At 35.3% G+C, this 24,289-nt stretch overlaps 1 protein-coding gene across 3 annotated transcripts in view; it reads right to left on the bottom strand.

The window, feature by feature from the left end:
• The window catches only part of Ccdc34 (coiled-coil domain containing 34), a 30,582-nt gene extending 8,150 nt beyond the window's left edge, over positions 1-22,432 (bottom strand). The window contains exons 1-4 of one of the 3 annotated variants that reach the window (XM_048788518.1): positions 21,968-22,432; positions 16,744-16,879; positions 9,918-10,025; positions 625-783 (exon numbers count right to left, since the gene is read on the bottom strand). In XM_048788518.1, the coding sequence (XP_048644475.1) occupies positions 625-783; positions 9,918-10,025; positions 16,744-16,879; positions 21,968-22,314 (750 nt within the window). In that variant the 5' untranslated portion in view covers positions 22,315-22,432. Of the gene's footprint in view, positions 1-624; positions 784-9,917; positions 10,026-16,743; positions 16,883-21,967 lie in introns of all 3 variants that reach the window. The other 2 variants (XM_015477725.2, XM_048788519.1) reach the window with 2 other exon arrangements.
• Between the last annotated feature and the right edge of the window lie 1,857 nt (positions 22,433-24,289).

A 24,289-nucleotide genomic window follows, 5' to 3' on the forward strand; every position in this document is an offset into this window, starting at 1 on the left:
TGCCTAGCCTTGCAGGAGTGGTTGGCATGCTCTGCCCCTCCGCGGGCCACTGGGCCTTTTTTGTCGGTGGTCACAGTTCTGCCTACCTGGCAGGCGCGGGGGGTGGGGGGCGGCTTTGCTCCTCAGCAGGCCGCTGGGCCTGTTCTGTGGGTGGTCACAGTTCCATCTACCTTGCCGGCGCGGGGGGAGGGGGCGGCTCTGCCTCTCAGCAGGCCGCTGCGCCTGTGCTGCGCCTGTTCTGCAGGTGGGTCGCAGGCCCGCCTACCTTGCCGGTGTGGTTGGCAGCTCTGCCCCTCCGCGGGCCACTGGGCCTTTTCCCTAAAGTAATTTATTATACAGTAATATGACTAGATAAAAGTATATTGAAAAATATTTAAAACAACTAACAACAATTTTGAATATGACTGAAAAATATATAGGCTTATTGAAATTACTCAATGTAAGGAAACCAAAAATACATATTCATTTTGAAGCTTAAAGACAGCATAATATAAGTAAGGATAGTTTCATATCTTTATGCTATGATACGGTCAATTTTCTAATCATATACTTTTTTCTAAAATATAGTTGGCACCTAGGAACACCAAAAACATATATTCTAACTGGCTACTTTAATAAAAATACCTTTTCTTTCTTCTTCTTCTCACATTCTTCAGCAATTTTTTTCTTTAACCATTCTTGATATTTTTCTTTTGCTTTTTCTTGCAAATGTTCTTTCTCTAGTTCTTTTGCTGCTTTCTCCTCCATTTCCTTATTCATTTTTTGTTCTCTTTCTTTCCTTTTCTTAAATAAAAATAGAAATTTTCATTGAAATACCTGTAATTATTCTGACATAAGGAAGGATTGTTATATGCAATAATTTTCTAAACTTCTATTATTCTTAAAATAAGTGGTGTAACAGTGGTTGGCACATGTGGTTTATGAGAATATATAACATACTGCAATTACTTGTTCAATGTCAATAACAGGTAGTTACTGCTTGGCTGTAAGTTTCATTAGGACACTGACAAAGATCTTGCTCATCAACGTATACCTGCGACTGGGATAGTGCTGAGTAAACAATAGGTGCTCAATAAATATTCTTTAAATAAATTAGTGAATAAATATTACTATCTGTTAGACTGCTGAATCCTAGTATTTTTAATGGATGTTTACCCTCATGTATATAAACATTTCCTAGATAGACAACTTGTCAATACAAATACTTGGATAAGTATTCACCAAAAGTGAGTTATAGAGTTCAAATGAATAATGCCTGCTGAAGATTGCATATAAGGACATAATTGGGCAAATCTTTAGGTATACTGTTTTATATAGATCAGAGGCTTGCAAACAAGGATAAATGTCAAATTCGGCCCACAGGCCACCTATTTGTAAACAACATTTTATATAAGTATGGCCAACTCATTTTGCTTATATATTTGCATATGGTTTCTTTTACTCTACAATAGCAAATTTGAATAATTGCCACAGAGACTGCATAGCATAGGCAGAAAACCTGAGATGTTTAAGATCTGGCCCTTTTCAGAAAAAAAAATTATTTTTTGACATAGACTATAACTCAATGCTTTTCTTCTCCTTACTCAAATGATAACCTACCAACTGTAGTTAAATTCTAAATAAATAATGGCATGGATAGTTCTCTTTATCAAAGTTTTAGAAATTAATCTGAAAGGTATAAAAGGAATATGGAATACAAATATATATACATGTCAGTTTTCATGGAGCAAAGAAAGATGATCCAAAAAGAGAAATTCCTTCCCTGAAAGTATCTTGTAAAATACTGTATTATAAATTAACACCCAATTAACAAACATCAGTTATATACAATATATGTCCTTTTCAGTGCTGTGCAGCACAAGCAAGTCTTGAAAATCAGGGCTTGCACCATTCTTCAAGTTGATATATTTCTTTCTTGCTGAGCAGCCAATAGCTGTGAAAAGGAATCTTTTCATAACAAAACCTCAATAGCTGGAACAATAATGGATTTTAATTACTCCTCACTGGCAGAAAATCTACAAACTGAAAATGGTCTTGGAATATATCTCTTTTAATCTGTGTGATTTATGACTCTCCTGCCTAACCTCACCAACAAGAAATCATCTAGTCCCTACTATGTTTTCAATGACAAAAACTAACACTTCATTGGTATCTATACCTCACACTATTCTACATACTTTATTATACATATGGACCATCAGTTAATTCTTACAATCCCAGTATGGGGTAGGTACTATTATTATCCTATTTACAAAGGAAGAAAGGAAGGCACAAGAGGGTAAGTAATTTGCTTAAGATCACACAGTAAGTAGTAGATCACTATAGATCACAAAGACTTCAAAATGGAAGAATGCTAAAAATAATGTTATGCCAAAAAATTTAAACTGAAGTGAAATGTCAAACCTCCTTAAAACATACTTCTTCTCAAAATTAATTCAAGAAGAAATAGTATATAACCATTTATTATAAAACAATTCAAAATTTAAAAATTTACCACAAAGTACTCTAGCTTCTGATAGCTTCATTGGTAGTTTGCAATGTACATTTAAGGAAGAAATAATACCAAATGACTACACAAATTAATTTTATGTTTCAAGATAATATCAGAAACAAGGCAAGATACAAGGCAAGATAATTGCTCTATAGCCCAAAATGTGAAATAATTAAACATACATGTAACAAATGATGCATAATACCATCATTAAAAACTAAATAAAACTGATGAGAAATAAGACAAATAAATGGAAAGAAAAAGCATATTCATAGATTTTAAATTTGATATTACTAAGAGACATTTTCTCCAAAACGATCTACACATTTAACAAAATCCCAATAGTGCCAGGTACTATTCAAGCAGGCATAATTAGCAAATCTGATAAGCAGATGCTGAATTACATATAGAAAGGTGCAAAGGAACTAAAATAAGTTTGGAAAAGAAGACAAAAGTTGATTTATATTATCTATTTTTTTAAAAACTATTAAGTTCAAGAATTATAGAGCTGTAGTAACAAGTTAGTACTGCTGACACAGGATATAAATCAATAGAAGAGAATAGAATTCAGAAATAGATGTGTGTGTGTGTGTGTGTGTGTGTGTGTGTGTATGGTCAACTGATTTTAAACACAGTGCCAAGGTAATTTGATAGGGTAAGGATTATCTATTCAATTAACAGTGGAACAATTGAATATATGTATGCAAATGAATGAACCCCAACCTTTAACTCAACCGGATATTAAAATGAACTCAAAATAAACATATAGGTAAAGCTGAAGTTATAAAACTTCTAGAAGAAAACAATAGATAATTTATACTCTTGAACTATACAATGTTTCTTAAATAAAGACATACAAACCATAAACATAAAAGAAAAAACTGAAATATGGAATATCGACAAAATTTAAAACTTATGCTCTTTAAGTTGGACACAGAGGTGTGTGCCTATAATCCCAGTGAATAGGGGGGCTGAAGCAGGAGGATAGAAAGTTCAAGGCCAGCCTCAGCAACTTAGGGAGGCCCTACACAATTTAGCAAGATTGTGTCTCAAAAAAAAAAAAAAAAAGGATGGGGATATATCTAAGTGGTAAAGTCTAATGGGTTAAATCCACAGGGAAGGAAGGAAGGAAGATCATTCTGCTTTTTAAAATATAGTATTCAGAAAAATTAAATGGGCCACGAGTGATGGCACACACCTCTAATCCCAATGACTCAGCAGACTGAGGCAGGAGGATCTCAATTTCAAAGTCAGCCTCAGCAACTTAGCAAGGTCCTCCTAAGCCACTTAGTAAGACCTTGTCTCAAAACAAAAAATAAAAAACTGGCTGGAGATGTGACTCAGTAGTTAAACATCCCTGGATTTAGTCCTTGGCACACACACACACACAAAAAAAAATTAAATGGGAGGAAATATTTGCAATGCATTTATCTGACATTGGATTTGTGGTCTGGATATATAAAGAATTCTAGGACTGGGGATTAGCTCATTGGTAGGTGCTAGACTAGCCTGAGTGAGGCCCTGAGTTCAATCCCCAGCACCACATTAAAAAAAGAAGATCTGAAAAAGCGAAGAGAAATGTACAAAATTCACCCAGTGTCACATGTACCTATATTCCCAGCTACTTGGGAGGCTCAGACAAGAGGATCACCTGACAAGCCCAGGAATTTGAGGCCAGCCGGAGTAACAAAGTGATATCACCAAGATCCCCATCTCAAAAAAAAGAAAGAAAGAAAGAAAGAAAGAATAATTCCTACATGTCTTTTGATGGAGAGAGGAGGCTGGTTGAGGACTGAACCCAGAGCCTGCTAAGCATGCTCTCTGCCACTAAGTTTTACTCAACCGTGAATTCTTATATCTTAATAAGAAGTCATATAACCCCTTCAAAAAATGGGCAAAAGACTTAAACCGACACAAAACAAATCCAGAAGAAGCTAACAACAAATGTAGCTCAGTTGTAGAGCGCTTGCCTACCATGGTCAATAAGTGTAATAAACTGAATTGTGTCCCTTCAACTCCTATGTTGAAGGCCTATCTCCCAGTGTGAGGAGATAAAACCTTCCAAGAGTAAATCAAACTTAAATGAGGTCTTAATCCAATAAGACTGATGTCCTTTAAAGAGGCCAGAAAACAAGCCATCTGCAGGCCAGAGGCCTAAAGAGAATACAAATCTGCAGACACCTTCATCTTGATTTCCAGTCTCTGGGATGTGAGAAAATTTTCTGTTGTTTAAACCACCCAAGTCTGTGGTATTTGGTTATGGCATCTCTGAAAGACTAATACAATGAGCTTATAAAAAGATGCGAAACAGCATTAGATCTCAGGGAAATGAAAATTAAAATAATGGTATATACTATACACACACTGGAAGAACTAAAATGAAAGACTGACAATATAAGGTTTGCCAAAGATGTAAAATATTTGGAACTTTTATACAATAGTCATAAGAATATAAATTGGTATAAGCACCTTAGAAAATACTTTGGTAATTTCTCATAAACACATTCTTACCACATAGCCCAGCAATTTAGCTCCTAAACATGTACCCCAAACAAATGAAAACAAATGTCCACAAAAGACTTGTATATAAATGGTCATAGGATTTTATTCATAATATCTCCTAATGGAAAACAATCCACTGACCATCAACTAGTGAATGGATAAACAATTTGTGCTATTCCATGGGAGACTACTCATCAATAAAAATGAATTAACAATATATGAAATATCAGGATATATTTAAAAACAAAAGAAGTCCAACACAAAGAAGTCCGACACATTCTTTCATGCTGCTTTTAAGAAAGTATAGAAAGTACAATCTTATATACAGAATAGAAAGATTACCAGGATATTTGGAGCTGGGGCTGGCTATGGGAAGGGAATGGGGGTTGGATGCGAAGGGAACTTTCCGGAGTGATGAAAACGTTCTTGACTGTGGTGCTTATTAATTATACAGGTACGTACATCTGTCAAACTCATAAACTTAAAATAGGTGTATTTTATTGCACAGCAGGCAGTCAGAATAGTCACTGCTACTGAGAGAGCAGTCAGCCATTAAGTGGCTTCGGATTTTCTAGCACACTGGTTCTATATCGCAGAGGACAATAATTAATCTTCCTTTTCTAAAATGGTGCACTGAAAGAACCTTTGTTTCTTACAAGTAAAAGAAATGAACAACTGGCTACTTAAAGTTTTTGATTTTCTATTTTAATTCCTCTAATAGGGCCTACTTGGCACATAGAAAAAGCTAAGTAAACATTTGTTGAAAGCATGAATGATACACTGATAACAGTGTTATCAATCATACACCTTGTTGATTTGAATTAAGTCTTTCAAATAAAATATCAGTGTGTTTTGAGAATTAAAAACAATTTTATGGGGCTGGGGATGTGGCTCAAGTGGTAGCGCGCTCGCCTGGCATGCGTGCAGCCCGGGTTCGATCCTTAGCACCACATACAAACAAAGATGTTTATCCGCCGAAAACTAGAAAATGAATATTAAAAAATTCTCTCTCTCTCTCTCTCTCTCTCTCTCTCCCTCTCCCCCCCCTCTTTAAAAAAAACAATTTTATTTTTTTAAAACACTGAAAGTAGAGGCCTTTTTCAAAATTTGTATTAATGTGTAAAAAAATTAATCTGGAAAATAAATAGCATAGCAACACAAATATTAAGTGTACTCAATGAGATAAGCCATTTGATTTAAAAGGATTTTACAATTTACAGTCATATTAGAAGAAAGCAATCTTACTAATGTATACATAAATTCTTTTGTCTGATTTTTTGATAAAACACAGTGAAAATGACTTAGAGAAAATAGCAGCCCAAGATAACAACTAAAATGAAGCTGGAGGCAGCCGAGGACCACACACCATGAAATGTAAACAGAAAGCTAGATGCCAGACAGGAAGAGAAGAACCAGGAGAGCAGTCTTTACAAATACAGGTAAATGTAACTAAGGCTGAATAAGAAATCTGATAGTTTTTAAGAAAAAAAAAAAAAAGGAGGGATCAATTATTCTTTAACATGCACAAGAATGCTGCAGAATAGGTAAATTAATTTTTCAGGGTTCATCTCTGAATCATTTTCTACCTTATGGAATCTTGCTTTCAATAATTAGTGATTTATGTCATGGCAAGCCACCTACTCCAAAAGAATTTTTTCCTCAAAAATAATTGGATTAGGTCTACTACCACTAACTAAAACAGTGAATATATATCATGTATCCCTCAGCAGTATCTTACATTCTTAGAAAAACAACAATTATGTTTGATTGGCATGGTAAAAATTAGCTTAATGAAGTTAGAAGATAAGAGAAAGCTTCTAGAGGAGAGAGCACACCATACATGGAGAACTATTTTCATATAAACTTCAAAAAGGTGTCAACCAAAATTTTGTAATGGTCATATAGACTTATTTTGATTGTGACATTTATTCAAAGTACTCTTTTGGGGATGAAGTAAACAAACACAATCCATAGTAATTGATTTCTAAACAAACACAATCCAAGTAAGGATCAAATACTTTTATGGTTATAATACACACACACATACACACAGACACCTCTCTAACCAATTTCCTTCTTCTAATGCCTGGATGATGACGATTATGTTATCTTCAACTTACTGAAATTATTTGATACTCATAATAATATCACTTGGCATCAGATTCAACAATAGGTAAGGACAAAAACTATAATTAAAAATTTAAAACTTTTTCCTATAATTTGAGCATTTATCTAAATTCATAGTTATATTTTAATAATAAAATCAGTATCATTCTAAACATACAAAATCACAATAAAAAAAAAGTGATAGCAGAGTAAATTTTTTTTAAATGGGGGTTGGGGGGCAGTATTAGGGATTCCACTCAAGCCCTCGTGCATGCTAGATAAGCAGTCTATCACAGAACTACACCCTCCCCTAGACCTTTTTTCATTTCATTTTGAGTCAGGGTCTCAGAAAATTGCCCAGACTGGCCTCAACTTTGTGATTCTCCCATCTCAGCTTCTGAAGTAGTTGGAGTCAACAGGCATGTGCCACCATACCCAGCTATTTTAAAATTTCTAATGTATCAGGCTGGGGTTGTGGCTCAGTGGCGGAGCACTTGCCTTGTACATGTGAGGCACTGAGTTCGATCCTCAGCACCATATAAAAATAAATAAACAAAATAAAGAACTTTTAAAAAAAAATTTCTAATGTGTGATCCAACATAAGAATGTATTAAAATTGAAAGTAGGGATATGAAGGAGAGCTCAATGGTTGCATGCTAGCCTAACATGCTTAAGGCCATGGGTTCAATTAGCACCACAAATTAAAAAGTAATAATAATAATAATAACAACAACAACAAGAAGAAAATTGAAAGGAAGAATAGGAATATAGCTCAGTGGTAAAACCCAGCATGAGTGAAAACCTAGTTTTGATCCCCAGCACTGCAAAAAAAAAACAAAAAAAAAGAAAAAAGAAAATTCATTCACTCATTCAATTAACAAATGCTTACTATATACAAAGAATTATAAACCTTGTAATGGATAAAAAATAATATAAAAAAGAATTCTTGTTCTTAAGGATCTTAAAATTACCGGAAAGCAAAGGGATATACATACTACAAAACAGCCATTTTTTTCTTTTTCATAAAACATACACAAAATACAAAGCATCATATGATAAAGTGCTATAAAAGTTAATATAAATTGAACAAAAATTCACAGGAAAGAATCTCTAACATGTGAACAGCCAATCTGCATGAAGGAAATAATCTGAGTTGGATGACAAATGGAAAAGTAGAACAGAGGATATGATGAGATCCCATCCTGATAAAATATCATATGTAAAAATTAGGAAATGAAAAATAGTAAGAAGATAAGTATTCTCAAAATTTCTCAAGAATACATACTCTTGAGGCCTGGGCAGTACAGCCGAAAGCTCAAGATTTCTAGGAAATTTATTTGTATCTTAAAAATAATGTAAAAAAATTTAGTGCTCTCTTAGTATATGCAAGGCCCTGGGTTTGATCATCAACACTTTGAAAAATAAAATAAAAATAAAACTTACAGTCTACTTCTTTATATACCTATGTTTGCTTTACTATAAAAATATAACATTTTCCTCTCAAAAAATTTCCAGTAAAACTAATACTCCAAGAAGATGGGGGGCGGCTGTGATTATCTTGTGTGTGGTCCCTAAATAATCCCAGTAAAAAGAAACAGCATAGAATAAAGAGAAAACAGATGGTAGATGTGGCTGAAATGCTACTTTGGCTCAGGGAATAGAGTGGAGGCTCCTTAACCAGTCAGTCTAGAGTTGTTGAAATCTCAGTCAGAAGACAGTACAGGTGTGGAACATGAAAAAAATTTTTTAGACTTAAGGAATGACAGTCAGATCTATTCAACAAAGATTAATCTGGCAGAGACATACAGGAAGGGTTTATTCATTTGACAAATATTCCTGGGTACCTCTAATGTATGGTAATGGATAAGCTATTGGAGAACTGAAAAAAAGAAGCAAAATTCCTGATCTTGTAAGAACTTATATCCTAGTGTGGAGAAGTAAACAATAAAGTTGAAGAAAGTAATGAGACCATTCAGAAAATAAAAGAGAAGCAGCAATTATGTATAGTAAAGGAGGGGATGTTTTGGAGCAACAGATTTCTTATTATTCTTAGGTGACTGAAGACACAGTAGAAGTAATAGAAATAAAGGAATAATAGGAAAGAGTCTATGAAGAGGAATGGGGCAAAGGTACTTTTTTTTAGGTGTATACATTTGGAGTTGCCTGCTGACCTAATGGATAGAAATCCAAGACTCAAAAAATTCAAGTCTAAAGATTCAGACTTGGTAGGGCTGGTGTCGTAGCTCAGTGGCAGAGCGCTTGCCTAGCACATGTGAGGTGCTGGGTTCCATCTTCAGCACCACATAAAAATAAATAAATACAATAAAGGTACTGTGTCCATATACAACTAAAAAAATATATTAAAAAATATTTAGAATTGCTGAATGCAGGCAGACACTAGTAGAGGTCACAGGGACAGAAAAGAACAAAATTAGAGGGCATCCAGGCTCTGTAGTGCATGCCTTTAATCCCAGTGACTCAAGGGGACTAAGGCAGGAGGATGGTAAGTTAGAGGCAGTCTCAGCAACTTAGTGAGACCCTGTTTCAAAACAAAATAAAAAGGGCAGAGATGTAGTTCAGTGGTAAAGTATGCCTGGGCTCAATCCTTAGTACCAAAAACAAAAGAAGAGTAAAGGGCAAAGGGCAAAAGACAGAGACTTGATAAATATTCATGAGGGTAGGGGTAAAAAACAAAAGCAAAACCCCAAAGAAGAAAGAACCTAAGAGAAATATAAGAAAAACCTAGCTAAGGACTAATTGGAAGAAAGACTTTGAAAAGAGATGTTAAGATATGTGCATGCATTTTTTTCCTTTTTACCTGTTCATTCTTTTTCTGAACCCATTCCTTGTGCTTTTCTTCAGCAATTATCTTTCTTTTTTCACGTTCTTCCATTTTTTTTCTTTTTTCTAGTTGTTGATTTAATTCCTGTGGATTTCATTTAAACAAAAGGCAATGTTTAATGGAAGTACCCAAATCACATATTTTAAAAAAGGCTGAGCTTAACCAAATTAAACAAGAATATAGTTTCCATTATAGAATATATACCACTACTGATAATAACTTACTTAAGTAACTAGTCTACAATGAAAGAAAGCATTGGTAAAAAGTATAAGTCATTTTTTAGAAATGCAAATAATTGCTTGGCAGCAAAACACTAGTTTCTTAGACTAAACTTCAGCTAAATTACCCTCATTGAAATCAACTTTCCCACACATAAATTTTGGCACCACTGTAAGCTATTGGCAGTAGCTCAAGAGAATTGCAACTTTTTTTTTACAGTTATAAAAAGCTTCAAGATTCTTGCTGAAGATAAAGAATAGGAATTAAGTAATCCCTAAATTAAAATTTTAATTCAGAGTTACACCAAAGAAGAAATGTAAAGAAGGTAATCAGTTTTCCATAGAGAAAAAAAGAATCAGAGTTTTCTTCACAGATTTTATAGCTGCTGGGATATAAAACAAAACCACATTCATACCCCAGATTATTTAACTGCCTTGCTGTCACCAGAATCTACACGTCTGGGCATTTCCTCAGGAGAAAGAATGTGGAAGGTATGGCCAAATAAAACTACAAGTTGAATGCCACCACTCTGTCACTCATCAGCTAAATTATGGCATTAGTTGAGAAAGCTGTTCAAACTAGACTTCGCTAGGACTCTACAATCATAATTACTGGTTAGTTTTCTTCCTTCCTTAGATACTAATAATCAGATACATTTATGAATCTTCCATTGGTCCCCCTTTCTCCTTCCCATCTTTCCTTTCTCCCCAAACACTTACCTCAATGGGCAATTTTCCAACTCTCAGGTTAATTCCAGGGTCTTAAATGAAGATAAAACTTTACACCAAGAACATATTTTTTTTTACACTTTAGAAAAACTAATCAAAAGATACTTGTTTACCATGACTTCTGATCTTAAAATTCCACTGCAAAGAAAATAGTTGCCCTATCTCGCTTAGAAAATCTTCAAACTTTGAAATACCCTATTCCACAAAACAAATATCCACCTTGATAGGATTCTTCACTACCTCATAGCTATTATTCCTTCATTACTCACTCAATACACTTTAATTGAGTGCCTGCTATTGATCTAACAAGAACTGTGCGTGTGTATACACACACACACACACACACACACACATACACACAGAAAGATGAAATCCTAGAAGTCTCTCATCTAATCTTTTCTCTGTATACCAAAGAATAAAGTGCTACACTGTGAGTTACTGGGTATAAAAACAGGAATTTGGAGAAAAGAACGAAAAGGGAAGACAAAGAGAAATGGTTTGAACCAGGATAGTCAGAAATGAGCACTTTCTTAAAATAGTGAGAGAAGATGACTTTAAAAGAAATGAAAGATGTGGGTGGGGATGATAATTAATTTAAAGTGTGGTACTAATTTCCTCTTTAGATAGAAAGAGGTTTTTTGAAGACAGAGTAAATTGAACACTATGATGAAGAATACAAGTCAAAAGGGATGATTTAGAGATCTTATTAAGACTGAAGGCTGAGTTTGAAATGATCAGTACTATTCTGAGGGAGATTGACTAGAAGGTTACTACAATATACTCTATCAGGGGAAGACAGTCTGGATTTGTGCCAGAAAACAAGTAAAAGGAGAAACACACAGAGTGTGTGGGGGTGTGCAGATACGCATGTGTATTATATGTATATACATGTGTATAAATATATAGTAAAAGGCTAGATATAAATCTGACAACTATATACATTCGAAATTTTCCAAACTAGTTCTAAATTTTCTTTTAAAGAAAAGTTTAAATGTATGATTAAGCATAATTGATTATATTTATATACTTTATAAGAGTCTTCTGGTAACTCAAAAGGTGGAAAATTAAGATGTTGCATTACTATTTTATGAATGCCAAATTTTAGTTAATGTTGATATAGGGGATAATAAAGAAAAGATCCAAAAGAACCTAGAAAATGCTACCACTGACCTGAATAGTACTGTATTCTTAGAATGTCTAAGTATTTGCCTACCTAGAATATACATCACATTCTCAGACACTACCCTCTCTTCCAAGGCTAGCTCCTCTTAGAATTTCCCATGCTGAATGGCTCCATCTGTTCACCACCGGGGCAGGCCTCCTCCAGGATACAGCAGGAGTCTTCTTTCCAAAAGCCCCTGCGTGGTCTTCTGGTACACCACTGAATTTCAACAGGATTTTAGCTATTTTCCCATAGAGTAAACATTTGGTTATGGAAAACCAAACTCCAAAGAGGGTCCTAAACATGCATCATTATTTCAATACATTTGCCTATTTTCAAATAATATTTTACTATTGAAGGTAACAAAAACAAAAACAAAAAACAAACTGACAATTTTGAGTTTCACCAACTCTATATCCTACCCTATTCCTTCCTTAAGGGCTGATAAATTAAATAGCTGAAGATTAAACGGTGAGGTTAAAAAAAAAAAAAAACAAACAGGAAAAAAGTACCTGGACTAGTCACAAAATAAATAATTTTTATAATTTTGAACAGATTATATTAAGACAAATGTTAAAAATTAGAATTAGCCAAAGACCACAGAGAACTTAGAAGAATTAAAGAATTATTTTAAATAATAAAAATGTAAATATATTTAATAACCTACAAAACAAATATGCTAGTTTGCATAATGTCAATGTTAATTTTCAGTGTTTACCATGTTTATCATTTCAACAATATTACAAATGTATAACATTTTTAATAGGGTAACTATAAAGGGTTAAAACAATTTTTTAACTCAATCTCACAGAGATGTCTAAAACAAATTTAAATGTCTGTTACTGAAATCAAATTTATGAATGAAATGAGCTTTTTAATGATTCAACTATCCTTTAAGTTTTCCTTTAAGTGGGGCATGGTGGCACTCGCCAGTAATCCCAGCAGCTCGAGAGGCTGAGGCAGGAGGATTACTAGTTCAAAGCAATCAGCAACTTAGTGAGGCCCCCAGTAATTTAGTGAGACCCTCTTTCTAAATAAACTACAAAAAAGGACTGGAGATATGACTCAGTGGTTAAGTGCCACTGCGTGGTACTGAAAAAAAAAATTTCCTTTAAATGTTAAAGGAAAAAAATAAGAAAGCAAGAATAAGTTCAAAAGCAAATACTAAGTCTGATCTATTTATTTCTAAAATATTTCTTGATATCGTGGAAAAAGCACATAAATTGGAAATCTAAAGAACTTAATACCAGTTCCAGCTCTGCCACTAACCGAAACCTTGGCAAAGTTACTTCTCTGGCCTTCATGCTTCTTAGCTTTTATAAGGATCTGAAATGAACCATTCCTTATGGTCAAAAATCTGTGCTTTTAATGACATGGTTTGAAAGCAAATTAGGGAATAGAGTAAATAAGGACAGAAAAATAAGGGAAAGCATGACTTAGGAAATAAAGAGAAAGGCATGAAAATCCAAATAGATTTTGGCTAAAGTTTATATGATAAGCCATCTTCTAATTCTGTATTGTTTTCTACCAATATCATCAGTCCCCCAACACGAAATGTCTCTTGTATATCCTGCAAAAGCAAACTGATCCTACTTCCAATGGAAGTACCTCCAATTTAAATTTTCTGGATGACAGAAGTTAAACATTATTTCTGCAGAAAGCTATGATAGTTTTTAGCAGTATTCTTTAAAAGAAAAAAAAATTAAATAAAGTTTTCACTCAAAAGAAATAAAATATAAAGACCATAACAGCTCAAAATAAGCTAACAAAATATTGAGTAGATGACCCATATGTTATGATTGATAGGTACAATTCCTTGATGACTGATAGGCAAGATTCATTCAAAAATATCTTAAATTGCTTCAAAGTTAAGTAATGAAGTAGTCCTAAGAAATGTCAAATTACTCAAAACATGAAAAGGCTTTAATCCATACAAATAATTATACCCTTCTATATGCTTAATGGTTGTGGTAAGGGCTTTATATTTATTATTTTAATCTGTTCTTGAAACAAATCTTCAGAGTAGTTATTATATACTTTCATATGTAATAACTAACTCGTATTGAGTTCTTTCTATATAGTAGGCCATATCCTGATATTCATTTAGACCTCATAATAACACTAAGAGGTAAATATTATTCTCCCCCTTTCACTGATAAAGTGACTCTCCTTACAAGTGACTTCTATAGTAGCTAGAAAAAATGCAAATGAACTCTGCTTTACCACTAACTTACTCTACCAGTGTTTTCCAAGTTGTGAGTCTAAAATCAATTTAACAGATTATAATTGACTTTCATAAAAAAGAATACCATGTTTTGAATAAATTAAGATACTTTTTCAAATATATATGTATATATACATCTATGCATAGGTTTCTATTTATGTTCAACATGAAAAAAATAGATTTCTCACTGTGAACAAATATTTTTCAAAAACACTACACAAGGACTGATGAACATTGGTAGAACCCTTGCCTAGCATGTGCAGGGCTCTGGGTTTGATCCCTAGCACTCCAAGAAAAAAAGAAGCAGGAAAAATAAAAGCCACACTAAACATTGGAACTAGTAATGTTAAAAGAATTAGTAATGTTAAAATCTAAAGTTGAGGTAAAGGGAAGAGTCTGGGATCTCAAAAATAAACATTAATTCTGAAAACAAATTAAAAAAAAAAACTTTTCCAAAGGCTATGACTAGCAATGATAGAAATGCTAATACCAATAAAAAACAAAATCAGGGCTGGGGCTGTGGCTCAAGTGGTAGCGCGCTCGCCTGTCATGCGTGCGGCCCGGGTTCGATCCTCAGCACCACATACAAACAAAGATGTTGTGTCCGCCGAGAACTAAAAAAATAAATAAATATTTTAAAAAAAAAAAAAACAAAATCAGCTATCTTTATACTTTGTTTCATTTAATCCTCACAAAAATCCTATGACAGGTACTATTTTTCCCACCTTGTCCACATGGGGAAACTGAAGTATAAAAGTCTAAATAACTTGGCTAAGATCACCCAGCAAGTAAAAAGACTAGAACTAGAGCTTTTATTAAGCCTGGCTGAAACCAAACCACAAAGTCTTTTTCAAGCCCTGTGCTTGCTAAGAGGAAATAAGTACTACTCTCACAGTGTACATTTCCAGGAATAAATCTGTATTCTAGAATACAAAGTATCATGTAAAAGGGAAATGCTAGAATATACTAATTTACACAATCATTTGAATCATTCCAAGTCTCCTGAACAGATGATTGCCTACCTGGTAGAAACCCATCACAAAAATAACAACTAGTTTCAAAAGCAATATGAAAAATTTCAAGGAAGATCATAAAGGGCAAAGAAAGTACAAAGCTTTAGTCCCCATGATTTTTATAATAACATGGTTACTAACAGACTAGAATAAACTAAAATATCCAACCATAGTGTACCAGTTTACTATATTTTAATATATATTAATACATTTTAAATATACTTTAATAATAAGCAATCTTTTTCTTTCTTTCTTTTTTTTTTTTTTTTTGTGGTGCTGGGGATTGAACCCAGAGCATTGTGCATGCGAGGCAAGCACTCTACCAAATGAGCTATATCCCCAGCCAATAATAAGCAATCATTTTAAAGTGATGTTGAAAAATATTTAATGAGGGCTGGGGATATAGTGGTAGCGTGTTTTCCTAGCAAGCACAAAAGCCTTGGGTTAGATCCCCAATGCCACTCCAAAAAATAAAAAATAAAAAATAAAATGACATGGAAATATATTAATAATATAACAGGCAAAAAAAACAGATTGAAAAAGATTGAAACTATTTCATTAAAAACAAGAAGTATCTTTCACCATTTCTGTGATGAAAAGAAATCAGAGAGTGAGTCTGGATAGGGAGCTTAGGAGATGGCAAATTATACAAATCTATTTACTTGCTAGGGCACATGCTCTTTGGTAGGTAGAATAGATTCCTGTCTCTATTTCAATTTTTCTCTTCTTTCTTAAAACTTTTCCTGAGTATATAGTTGAATTTACCTAAGTTAAGTGCAAAATTCTATTGTATACATTCTAGATATACATTTGTACATATAATCAGCCCTCTGTATCCATGGGTTCTGCAACCATGGATTTAATCAAGCATAGATTGAAAATATGCCAAAAAAAATTACTGTGCCTATACTGAGCAGGGACACATTGTTTTCTTGTCATTATGCTGTGAGCAATACAGTATAATAACTACTTAGGTAGTGTTCACATTGTATTAGATGATATAAGTAATCTAGAAAAGATTAAAAGTAGATGGGGAGATATATATACGTTAAATGCCTTTATATAGAAAGACTTGAGCATTGAGTATTTTGGAATCCAAGAAAGTCCTGGAACCAAACCTCTTGGATACTTAGGATGACTGTTTTTATTTTAAAAAAATTTACATAGAAGAAAGTCTAGAAGGCTATATTCCATAATATTAACAAAGATTATTATTAGGTGGTGAAATTAAAAGAGCTTTTCATTTTCTTAATTATATTTAGCTATATTTTCTGAATGTTCTTCTAATGAACATACTGCTTCTATAATTAGATTTATTAAAATTGATATAGTAAACAAATACAAACAAATGCACACACATTGTTTTCAGGAACAATAAGATTAACATTTTAATTTACAACAGCAACTATACTCTGTGAGCTCAGAATCAAATAGAAAGAATACTGTCTAGTTGTACCTCTAGAGCTTTCTGTTGCAGCCGGTCACGTTCTTCTTTTTCTTTGCCAACAAACCACACCTCCCATGGTGTCAGGCTGCTTTCTCCTAAGTGCACCTGTTTCTGTTCTTCTTGGTTATCTTCTGATTCAACTTTACTGCTATGAAAGAAAGGATACTGTAGAACTTGTACACGAAATACTTCTCTTACTAGTCAAAAATCATTTAACTATACAATGAAAACAAAATCTAACATCATATTTTCGATACTGTTATTTTAAAAACATGAATCAATTATATAAAGCAGAAATATGAAAAATCAGGAAAAGGAAATCTAATTTTGAATGACTTTACTCATTTAGTTATGCCACTCCCTTCAAAAACCAAATTATTTAAAAACCCAATGGAATAACTTGAGCCCAACCTACGTGCCTCAAGGTCACTTGAGGAAATTATTTATTTCTAAAATTTTATTTTTTTTATTCCTAAAAATTCTATCTATACAAGTAATCACTAATTACTACTAGTACACATAATCTTTTGTAGGTGTGTGTGTGGTACCAGGGGTTGAACCCAGGGCCTTGGACATGCCCCTGAACTATATCTCCAGCCCCACTACCACATACACACATATACACATAACTTTAATCAGATCCTGGGGCAGACCTTTCCCTTTCCCTCCCTTATATAGCATAGAAAAAAAAGTAATGTGTACATATATACCGAGAGAATGATAAAAAGCAAATAATTTAATAATTAGGAATTCTGGGTAAAGGATGAACAGAAGTTTTTTATATTCTTTTTTCTTTAAATTTGAAATTATTTTGAAATAAAAAGCTATAGAAAAAATATACCCTTCTCTTTTTCAGTGCTGGCAGTCGAAGCCAGAGCCTCATGCATGTTAAGTATACTCTGTACCAACTGAGCTACACCCACAACTGCTGTGGCCCTTCTCTCCTTCAACATTTAATATTTTGTTTGACGACCTTTTGCCAGTTCTTAGAGTATACAAGACTCTCCAATCTGGTTATCTCTTATTGTCCTCATTTCCACTTTGTACCTTCTGTCAGTCTGACTCTTCCGGGTATACAGAAAATTAACTATATGAGTAAATAAAGAACAGAAGGACTTGGCTGGATACATAAGCCTCACAAAACTTATGGAAAACTTAACAATCAGCACTCACGGATAGGAAGATTGTTCAGTACCCAACATAGCTCCAGGGGCGAGTTTATTATATAGACTCAGGTGTGTTTATCTTCAACATTGTTCCTTCTAACAAACAATTGCCTTACAACTGCTTTGTACCACTTTTTCTATCTCATAGATTCAGTTTCCCTAATTTTTTTGGGGGGGGTTATGTTATTTAATCATCCATTCATGTCTTTACAGAACTTGTATTCTAAGTGGAAAAGAGACATTGTTAATATATTATTTCTTAGGCACATCTTTCCTTTTCAGTCCTGCATTATGATCTCATCTGTTCTCAGCTTCAACTATCACTATATGCTGGTGATATCTGGATCAGCTATTCTGGGCCAGATCTCTATCTTAAGTTCCAGACTTATTTCCAACCATTTGATAGACAGATCCATGATATTGAACTCAGTTAGTTGAAAAAAAAAAATCTAAGCATTTTCCAGCATCCACCCCCCTCTTTCTTCCCCACTAAGAAAAAGTTTACTCCTCTTATAATCCTAAGTGAATGTTACCACCATCCACCCAGTTACCTAATCCAGAAATCCAGATCTGACTCCACCCGCTCCCCCTCCATGTCTGACTCCCCCTACCCTCATGCCCATATAATCACTAGTCATGTCAATTCTACATCCTTCAATTTTCTCAAGTGATTCTCTTCTCCAACCTTTCAATCACTCCAAACATAAACAGTCTCTAGCCTTCCCTTTTAAATCATTCTCTAAACCTATTGCCAGATTTGCCCCTCCAATGCATCCTTTTATCATGTAACTTCTCATCTCAAAGTTCTTCAGGGGCCCATTTGCACACAGGATGAAATCCAAACTCCTTAGCCTGATATCCATAAATTGACTCCTGTCTTTCTTTTCATAAATGGGTGATCCAGACTCTACATTTCAGTCATGTTGAACTTCTGTGGGTTGGTAAATGCATTATGGTGTTGTGCTCTGCAGCTTTTGCCTAAAACTGAAATGCCTTTCCTCACCTCCACATATGGCCAGATTAAGAGCTTACTTTTGTGAGTAAAACAGCCTGGGGATAAAATCTGTATCTGCTTCTTCCTAGCTTGTGCACATATTTAAATTTCTTTAAAAAAGAGATCTCATCTGTAAAATGGAGATGACAGTAGTAGCTGCATGAAGAAGCTAAAGCATTTAGTATAGTTCTGGGTCCTCAGTAAGTATATGGTATGCCATTTATTATAATTATTACTATAACTAACTCCTATTCTTCCTTCAAGATTTTATTCTGATACTATATTGTCTGGGAAACTTTCTAAAAACTTCTGGATTAACTGCCTTGGGTTTCCTGTCACTGATCTCCCTCTGCCACAGGCCATGAGTTCCTTAAAGAAAAGAACATGAATAAATAAATAAGAACATGGCTGGTTGTGATAGCTTAGACCTGTAATCCCAGCAATGTAGGAGGCTGAGACAGGAGGATTGTAAGCTTGAGGCCAGCCTGGAAAAATTAAAAGGTTTAGGGCTGTAGATTAGTAGGCTATAGATTAAAGCACCTTGGATTCAATCCCCAGTACTGGAAAAAAAAAAAAAAAAAGGAAAGAAGAAAACCAAATAGGTCTTGACTGAGGGTCTAGATTATGAAACACTGTTGAAAGAAGAAATTAGTCAAATCAGTTTTTTTTTTTTTTTAGATAACACTTTAAATACTTGCTGCCTTAACATTTTTAGCAAACATGTTCAAAATGTATAGCATATAAACTACAGGTATACGCATAATAAAGAAAGGCTTCATAATTAGCTATTTATGACAAGAAACTTATTAAGGCACAACTTTCCTAACTGTAGTTATATGAAAGTCAGAAAAGAACTAAATAGATAAGCAGTAGGCCCAAAGCATATTATAAAAGACTCCAGAAAAATACTTTTCATTATCTTGTCTTGAGGTCATCTTTGATCATCTTCTCAATCCCAGCCAATACACTTGAAGGTCAATCCATCTTTTAAGCATAAGTCTATTTGTACTGAAAATTATCTTGAGGGATTGGGGTGTGGCTGAGTGGCATAATGCTTGCCTAGCATGTATGAGGCCCAGCACACACACAAATCTGAGCACATAGAGATATGTGCAGCCAATGCCTGAGTCTATCTCAAAGAAGCCTTACTCTACCGGTATGCCATAATTAGATGTAGCTGGTAAGGGACAGAGAGAGGCATAAAATCCCAGAGCTCTTGGTTTCTCTTTACAGAGGATGCTGATAGCCCAAAACAATGGCTGGGCTATGACTCAGGCTGCCTTCCCTCATCTCATCCCATACAAACTATCCAGAACAACAACTAAAGGAACACAGTAATCTTCTAAAAAAAAAAAAAAAGAAGAAGAAGAAGAAGAAGTGCTAGTTTTTCTGAACCATTTGAAAATAATCATGGTATCTAACTATTCTCCAAGAAGGAGAAACAGGAATTCATTCAACACATATTTATTGAGTACCTAATAAGAATCTGACACTTGCCACACACAAGACCTAACAAATTCTCTTTCTAGACCCACATCCTCAGTATTCTTTTGACTCATGGGGAATGAAATGTGCTTAGGCAGCCTTAGCCCTATTAGCTCATTCAGGCTTTGGGTGAGATATAGATAGGTCTGGCTCCTCCCTTGGCAGGTTCAGTTTGATTAGCATTTTGGTTTGTGGAAGCTAATGCAGGGTCTCAGTAGTTGAGCTGCAGTTTTTCATGGCATTTATTCCTCAGGCTGATAAACTATGTCTACATTGTTTAGTCCTGTTAATTATGCTCAGAAGGTATTTCACACATCTTTAAAATTCATTTTAAAAATATCTAATACCCACTAAGTCCTAAAGAGTCCCTACAAAGCATAGATGAAAATGGTCTCCTAAAACCCTAACTCTTACCACTGAGTCTATGGGGTTAATACGAGATGGCCTCTTTCTTGTTTTTTCAAGCAGCCTGGACAGCCTGCGTGGTTACTCTTCCTGGTTTCCATTCCCACCAACATACCTCTCATCTTTAAAAGAATAACTTTTGTAACCATGTATGGGTCATTTCATATGGTTCCACATTCTATTCATTCATTCCTTATATAGAGAGGGGCCATCTTGTCACTTACACATAAAGTATGGGTTCTCTGGTCTGCATTTTTTAGGTCTCCTGTATTGTTCCTTATATAGTTTGATGATCAGAAACTTGTAAATTGGCTTCTGAAGATGACGTTTACCCCCAAATAGACCTACAATATTACATATTCCTGCAGTGATAGGTCTTTTGCTTCTATTTCTATACTCCCCAAAATAGTCATGCTGTATAAGAGGAAACCCTGATCAGTTTACCTCACTACTAGGCCCAGGTCTGCTAATAAGTTGGTGTATGCCTTTGAGTCAGACTTTTTATTTGTGTTCTGTGATACAGTTTTATTACCTGTAAAATGAGTGGACCGAGATGGGCTTTAATTTAATAAAATCTCGTATATTTTATTTATGGTCCCCAGTACCTAAACTAATATGTGACAAAACATAGATGTTTGCTGACTGAATCACTGTAGAAATAAACATTATGATGGTTTTTTTAATAATCCCTTTGCTTCAAATATTCTTTGATACAACAATAACTATTCCACTGAAAGTTCGTCCTCAGATCAGACACAACCCTGCCTCTGCATGCTGTCGTGGACTAATCTCTGTGCTTCAGCTCTTTACACTATTACAACCTACTACATAAAACACATTTTGGAACTAAGATTATGGACAAGAGTTCTTCAGTTCACCATCTGCATTTCTGAGGATTCGTAAAACTCCTGAAATAGAAGCAGTTTTGTGTGTTCGAGACTATATACGGGCCATTTTTAAAGGAAACTGAGATAGCAGCAATTAAAGGGCTAAGAATCAGAAAACACGTCATCTTTAAGAAATGGCCCAGGACTCTCTGCAGAAAGGGCTGCACTTAAGGATGCAGGCGCCTGCTCAGCCTCTAAGGTGGAAGACAGCAGATTGTTTTGATTTGCTGAAGGTACTTGGAAGGGTCCAAGGAACCTTGGGACCGGTAGTATCGGTCGGGCAGCCTCAGGTTTACCTGGCGCGCCCCGGTAACTCCGTTCCTCTCAGGCTCAACACCTCGGCCTCTACGTCATGGGCATCTTCGTCCACATCTTCCTCATCCTCTCCGTCACCATGTTCATCGTCAAACGAGAAGCTCTGGTGGCCGAGGGGAGACAACAGTGACATGGTGGAATTGCTGCAGCTCTGAGGCGGCGGCGACGAACAGATAGACGTCGCCACCGCCCCCAGCCTCTGCCCCCTGGGACCGGTCATGAGGACGGAGAAGGAGGCCACGGAGGGCTGAGACTCGGAACTGCAGTCCGCGGAGAACAGGATGCGGGGAGGGGAAGAAGCAACACTCCACCGCCCCACAGCCCGCATCTGGCCCGCCAAGTTCAAACCGGCCGAGCTGCGACGAGGACGTGCTCTCCCAGCAGGCCCCGCGCGCGCTGGGCCCGGCCAATCCGGGTCGGCCCCGATGCCGCGTTGCCATGGCGACCCGAGGAGGACGCGAGGGCTTTGTCCGGGCCTGTAGAGCGTGGCTTCCTCTCCGTCTGCCCTTCTTCCTGTGTCTGGAAGGTGCCTGTTGCTTGTGAACTTGTTCAACTCTGCGTCTCTTCCAGCTGACACCTTCGGAGGCCTGGCCTTTTTTTGAGGTGTTGTTGCAGACCATTTGGTATTTGAAATAACGTTATTACTGAATACAGCAACTCCTTTTAAAGGGAAAGAGGCAGAATTAAGGACTAACGTCCATCTCTCGCCCCCACCCCTCACCCCAACACACACACATAAGGTCGGGATTATACGCACCAATCTTGATTTCCTTGAACGGGTCATGTTTTTTTGAGGGCGGGGTAACTTTAACTTTACAAGTGTATCCAAGAAAGCGGGTTTAGGTGGCCTGGGGATATAGCTCAGTGGTAAAGTGCTTGCCTAGTATGTATGAAGCCCTGGGTTCCATCCCTGCTGCCAAAAAATAATGCAGGTTTAGGACCATCTTTTAGTGTTTTGATACATCTTGTTTGCCTGGCGTCTTAAAGGCAACTAGTCTGTCTACACCTGTGAATTGTTTTTACTTTTTAAGCCTCTATTATGTGCTAAGCCTCTAACCTTTGCTAAGCACTGGGGTAAACGATGCGGTTACTCTAAATTCCTCATCTTTTGGTGGCGACAAATATAATTAAAATATGCTGTGATGTGTATTTTATGAGGAAAGAAAATTTTGTGGGAACTCAGGGATTGGAGATGGGGATAAAGGTAGCAAGAAAGATGACAGACATTATAAAACTGGATGCTTTATTTATACTGACAAAACTGCATACACTGGTGAAAATTTAGCTCTGTCCAGTTCATAATTTGTATAACTGGTAAAAGTATCATGTGAAAACGGACGGTGGCTAAAAATAGCACATAAAGTTGTTACTGATCAAAGAGTAATACAGAATCCTTGATGAAGTTTAGATCTACAAAATTTGACACAGGACAATGAGATATGATAAAAATATTAACAATCAAAGACATTTCTGGAAGCAGAAGCTATAATAAAATATGATATGCCAGCTAGGGGCATAGAGCATGTGAGACCCTAAGTTTGATTCCCCTACCACAAAAAAAAATATATGCATGCTTAAAACTTCTTAAATGGAATATCTTTAAATTTTAGTAACAACAGTGAAATGAAGAAAATCAGAGCAATCCAAATGAGTAATAAATTGATCAAGGAATAAAACTTATTTAGTAGAGTTTTTTTATTCTCTACCTCAATAATTCAATATTGGCATGTCTGGCTAAAACCTTTCATTAGAACATTTTTAGAATCAGTAATATCAAAAGATCCTAAACTGTTTTAGGACTTCACAAGGAAGAAAGCTTTAGAAGCAGTTTCCCAATAGACATAATCTAATGCAAGCACAGTGGAAAACTCACAGGTTGTATCTATGAAAGAAAAATAATTTTAATCAATAGTTTAATCAATAATTTCTCTTAATAAATTTCCATAAATAAGCTGTTGACCTTTCTGATCCTAATATACTCCTCTATAATATTAAGGAAATAATCTATCTCACAGTCATATTATCTAATTAGTCCTCAAAATTTCTAGTTCAGGATCTGACAGATATAAGAGTAAATTGCATCACTTGAATGCCAAAGCTTTTCCACTGTAACTTTTTGGTATTGGAATCTAAAATGTCATATACTTCCCTTCCTCCTTTAGATGTTTTATTTTTTTAAAAAATGCTTTATAAAAGAAAGTCCTTTCCTTCATGCTTCAGGGTCATCATTATGACAATTACATTATATGTTAACAATACTGGAGACCCAAAGACTTTGGGGCAGTTCCATGCTGTGGGTACAC

This window comes from Marmota marmota, unplaced genomic scaffold (assembly GCF_001458135.2).
Source record: "Marmota marmota marmota unplaced genomic scaffold, marMar, whole genome shotgun sequence".
NCBI classification, from domain to species: domain Eukaryota; kingdom Metazoa; phylum Chordata; class Mammalia; order Rodentia; family Sciuridae; genus Marmota; species Marmota marmota.